Genomic DNA, 5,540 nt, shown 5'->3' with positions numbered 1-5,540 from the left:
TAGCAAGATAGGAATTCAAGTGGGATTTTGTGAGAAGTTGTACTTCGTTACTTCCCATCTCTGGAAATCAAATAAAAAGACATGAAGAAGTCCCACGTATCTTAAAGCTGCTCTGAGCAATGTTACGTGATGTCACTTCTTATTGACGTCCAAAGTTTTGTTTAACAAAATGGAGGCTAGCTCGCCCCTCCCTCCTCCTCATCCCGTTCCCTCCCTCTCGCTTCCGCGCACTAACCCCCAAAACCCCCACCCACAAATCCTTCTTGTCTTGTCCTTATTGGCTGGAGCGCTGAGAGAGTACAGAGTATGGACTGGTCAGGTGCTCTTAAGCAAGGCCGGAGTCCCGACATGTCGTTTCCTGATTTCTCATGCCCCTATCATGTGACCCTACACATGTGACCCTACAGGTGGTTAATTCAACATGGATAACAACTTACAGCTGTTTTCTACTTAGTGCAGTTAAATTCTGCGGTTCGTTATGCTATTGCTTGCCTACGTGTACAGGAGGCAAGCTAATATTCAAATGATACGCAATAATTCCCGTGTCCGGGGGGCTTTTTCCGCCTTATGCACATCTCCACAAACCCAGTCTATGTAATCGGTCTGTGATATGCTTTTACAGACACGCAATTTCCTTGCGGGAGTCATCCCAAAAGGATTAATAAAGAGAAGTCTAAGTCTAGTATGGAGCTCTGAAACCGTGCCTAAACGCTAGTGAGGACGGAGATCGTTTTAAAATGAAAACCTAGCAGTGTGGACGTAGCCAGAAGTTACCGAACGCTATGTGTAAGATAGCACAGCACAAACATGAAATAAAACGCTGTACGTGTAAAATATGAATGGATTTTGAAAGAACATCATTACAATCATAACACAACAAGCAGGACTACAATAAGTGCCATCCTGTTACAATGCTGCATTATAGTAACTCAGCTATAATAATTCAGTGTGAGGTTCATGATGGACAGCCATTATATGATAATGATCATTAATATGTAAAACACACTGCTCCAAATCAGAGCTGCATGGCTGCGGATGATCTGATCTCACATTTAATAAGAGAGTCTGGCCCTTGCCATGTCATCATTGTCCTGGTCGGAGTGGCTGGGTTTCCATTAGCAACAGGACAGCAGAGCTGACAGCTCTCTGTCTGGAAGACTGTATCTGCTGGATGTAGGTCATTACATCTAAACTGGCCGAGCAAGGCAACCCCAAGATTTCATATGATGGATCATGTCTGCTTAAAGGCAGTTTTCTTCAAGTTGAGTCCTGGACAGAACCCCAGTGTTTGGCATCGTTTTTTGTAGTCAGTTGGGTTTTAACTGTCACTCCTTAGAGCGGTGAACACAGTAAAACAAAGTTTACACAAGGTTCTAATTTCTAAGGAACTGTGGGCACGTTGCTTTGATATTGCCTTGTGTGCTAATTGATTTTCACATAAAGAAAGAAACATGGAAAGCAGCCAAAGAGAATTAGATCTAACTATGCAGTTCCCCTCAGCTCTACAGACCTGTAGCGCTGCATTCACTGTAAATTAAAAGTAAACTGAATAAAAATGTCTTGTTTAATGCTAGTGGCACCTTGTAAACCAAAGCTAGCTAGCTAGTGTTTTGCTGTAATGCCGTTCATACAGACAAGGGTGTAGCATTCTGGGCCCTGTGGAAAGGCATTTTCTATGGACCCCTCCCCGCATCCACAGCCATTCATTCTAGCATCTTTTGGGCCCTGGGTTGTTATAATCGCATTATAATTATTTCTGAGACAATTAATTGTGCAGAACAATTTTGAATTGTTACAGCTCTAACTGCACCTTTATTCGGACGGCTTGGAGTGTGCAGACGGGGCTTTCAAAGAGCTGGAGCCTTTTTTCTTTTTACACTTTGTGTGTGTTGTGTCAGGTGCATTATAAGATGAGCTGGGAGACTTACCATATCTGTGTCAGACACTGGACCGAAACTGGTCACATAGATGTCAGTCTTCACTTCGGTTACTCGGTCTGCAATGACAAAGAGTGAAATTTATTATAGAAAATCCTGGCTGCTATAAGTCCCTGCCATGAGGAAGGGGCATTGGATAGCTTAGCAAAATTTTACTTATAATTTTAATTTCTCTACACTTGGTTACAACACAGCTTGCACATTTGTATTTATTGATTCTTTTAATCTTTGGTTAAAAATATAATATATGCTGTAAATTCATGCCTTAAGCATAATCAGTTTACTGTTTAGTGCTACTGTGTGTGAAAACTATCCCTGATGATGTCGTAGTGATGTCATCAGGGTTATGTAGGGTTTTTCCTGGCTCAGTGGGCCCTTGGCGCGGGGTGACTACGCACGGCAGGAAGCATGATCGGTATGTGTACTGTTATTTCTGAAAATTTGATTTAAATAAAGTGTTGATTACGCTTCAGTAAATGTCACCGCAATCAACAAAACTGCTAAAAAAATAAATATTATTTAAATACCACCGTTAAAATCACCGGGAGAGTTCAACACAGCCAGACCCAGGACGGTAAAACTGAGATTTTCTCTACTTTTCAACTTCATGTTCTGCTTTTCAGTTATTTGGTAAATTGTGATTAAAGGTCCAATGACATGGTGCTCTTTGGATGCATTTATATAGACCTTAGTGGTCCCCTAATACTGTATCTGAAGTCTCTTTTATATAGACCTTAGTGGTCCCCTAATACTGTATCTGAAGTCTCTTTTATATAGACCTTAATGGTCCCCTAATACTGTCTCTGAAGTCTCTTTTATATAGACCTTAGTGGTCCCTAATACTGTATCTGAAGTCTCTTTTATATATACCTTAGTGGTCCCCTAATACTGTCTCTGAAGTCTCTTTTATATAGACCTTAGTGGTCCCCTAATACTGTATCTGAAGTCTCTTTTATATAGACCTTAGTGGTCCCCTAATACTGTATCTGAAGTCTCTTTTATATAGACCTTAATGGTCCCTAATATTGTATCTGAAGTCTTTTGGTGCAGAATTCCAGCCACTACAGCCAGTCCCACAATGAGCTTTCCTTAGTATTTTCCATTTCTGAGTCTATAGCTTTTGAGGAGGAGAGAGGGGGGGCAATGTGGAGGGTGGAGGTGTGGCCTTGACCAACTGCCACTTTGCTCGTTTGAAAGCCATAATGTCTCTCTCTCATGGGTGGGCCAAATTCTCTGGGCTTGCAAAGCAGAGAAAGGGGCAGTAACCTTGCCCCTTATGACCTCATAAGGAGATCTCATCCAGATCGGCCCATCTGAGCTTTCATTTTCTCAAAGGCAGAGCAGGATACCCAGGGCTCGGTTTACACCTATCACCATTTCTAGCCACTGGGGGGCCATAGGCAGGCTGGGGCAAAACGTGAGATAAAGTGACACTTTCAGGCCGTGAGACCTTTAAACACATTCAAAGAGGATTTGAATTTGAGTTTTTATCTTAGTTCTTACTATTTTGGTGCTCCTTTGGGTCTGGGCAATACCTCTTTAGGGGTGCCAAACTTTTCTCTATGCAGGAGAACCCCTGGGCTGTGTTGTCTTGGTCTTGGAGAATTAAACTTCATACAGAAAGCTTGACTTACAAACTGTAGATTTGGAGTTTGAAAGACCTTGGTATTCACCAGACAGGAAGAGTCTAGTCCTGCATTGCCGGATCTATCTCCGCAGCGCTACATTTCAGGATAGGAAGAAAAACCCGCTTTGGGTTGTTTGCATGTCTTTAAACCAATCACAATTGTCTTGGGCGGCGCTAAGCTCCAAACAAAGGCGGTGGCTCTGCTAAATGGTGCAGGGAAGGAACTTGGTTTGGTGGAACATTTGCACCCCGCCACATTCAATATTACTGTTCACACAATACAGTAATGTAAGCTATTTGAATCAACTGGATACATGGTTAAACTTCTTTTGCTCTTTCCAACACACAGAGAGCACGTGACATCGGGAATGTGAGGCAATTATCCTGGAAATCAGACCTTCCTCCATAGCACTGTGGAGGAAGGTCTGGCAAGTCGAGAATAGGGCAATAGTAAATCACTGGACAAGCCCTTTACTGGTGCACACTCCAAGTAAGTGAAAGGTCTTCCCGGTCTTACCTCCCAGGCCAGGTCTCAGCCTGTTGTCGTATCCATCCAGCAGACTGTCCAGGATCTTAGTGAAGGTTGTGATGTCTTTGACGTTACGTGTTGAATTGGAATCTGCTTTTGACCTAAGTAAAAGACAAACGTGTGATTATGGACACAGACCTCTACATCAGCTACAGAAATATACTTCAGTGCTACTGAGAACTGTGGGGGATGAAACATCTTGTTAACGTCTACCGGCTATATCAAATCCATCTCATCCCAACAAACTCTTTTCAATTAATTAAAGGCTCTACAATTTAAAGACTAAAGGGGGCTTTCACACTGGAGCCCGGCCGATATATTGGTGGGCCGATTTTAATATTATTTGTTTTTAAATATTCATTCATCAGAATTATTTTAATAACAAATAAATGATTCTGATCAATTACTATTTGAAAAATAAAAATGGACTGTCAACCATGTTACGAGCGTTGGGGTTGCATAGTCTGTCCACCAGAGGACGCTCTACAACGTCCCTGTTAGTGATGGCATTGCATAGTCTGTCCACCAGAGGACGCTCTACAACGTCCCTGTTAGTGATGGCGTTGCATAGTCTGTCCACCAGAGGACGCTCTACAAACGTCCCTGTTAGTGATGGCGTTGCATAGTCTGTCCACCAGAGGACGCTCTACAACGTCCCTGTTAGTGATGGCGTTGCATAGTCTGTCCACCAGAGGACGCTCTACAACGTCCCTGTTGGCAACACTGATTTTGTTGTTGTTGTATTAAGACATATTACTTTAGTGAGAACTCATAAATAACTACAAATAAATAATGTTAGGGAAATCTGTTCATGTTTTTGTAACGCATTTCTAAACATTTTTTAAAAATATATATATCGGCCGATATATTGGCATATTGTATTTTTAAATAACCAAAAATTCGCATCGGTATTGGCCTTAACAATCCTTTATCGGTCGGGCTCTAGTTCACACCTACCTCGTTTGGTCCGGACCTTCGGACTTTTCAAACTGAAGAAGCTTCAACGTAAACATGAATTTTAAAAGAGCGACATACATACATACATACACATTACATAATTAACAAATAAAATGATGTCCTATACTGTAATCATTTGAAGTGGGGATGTTCCGATGTTTGTTTCCTTCCCGATTCCGATACCTGAACTTGCGTATCGGCCGACACCGAGAACCAATCTGACACCAACGTGTTAGAAAACACACATATTTTACCATGTTTAAAAACCTGTATACTACTGTCCCTGTATTGTTGTGATATGATTGTTTTATGGTCTGGTTCATGTTAAACATGAAAAAACAAAGACAATGACAAAGATGTCATTAAACGGGTACTAATTCTCTTATTATAAGGGGGGGGGGAATCACCAGACAGCTCCCGATACGATGTCGTCGATTTTAAACATATTGCAATATTCTGCGATATATTGCAATTTATAACCTTTTTTCCA

At 41.7% G+C, this 5,540-nt stretch overlaps 1 protein-coding gene across 1 annotated transcript in view; it reads right to left on the bottom strand.

The window, feature by feature from the left end:
- Positions 1-5,540, bottom strand: part of gabra2a (gamma-aminobutyric acid type A receptor subunit alpha2a) — a 28,320-nt gene that overhangs the window by 17,009 nt on the left and 5,771 nt on the right. The window contains exons 3-4 of the mRNA XM_032499825.1: positions 4,082-4,194; positions 1,929-1,996 (exon numbers count right to left, since the gene is read on the bottom strand). Coding sequence (XP_032355716.1) covers positions 1,929-1,996; positions 4,082-4,194 — 181 coding nt within the window. The remainder of the gene's footprint in view (positions 1-1,928; positions 1,997-4,081; positions 4,195-5,540) is intronic.

Source organism: Etheostoma spectabile, chromosome 20, assembly GCF_008692095.1.
Source record: "Etheostoma spectabile isolate EspeVRDwgs_2016 chromosome 20, UIUC_Espe_1.0, whole genome shotgun sequence".
Taxonomy (NCBI): Eukaryota; Metazoa; Chordata; class Actinopteri; order Perciformes; family Percidae; genus Etheostoma; species Etheostoma spectabile.
The sequence above is the reverse complement of the archived record's forward strand: the minus strand, read 5'-3'. Positions and strand labels throughout refer to the sequence as shown.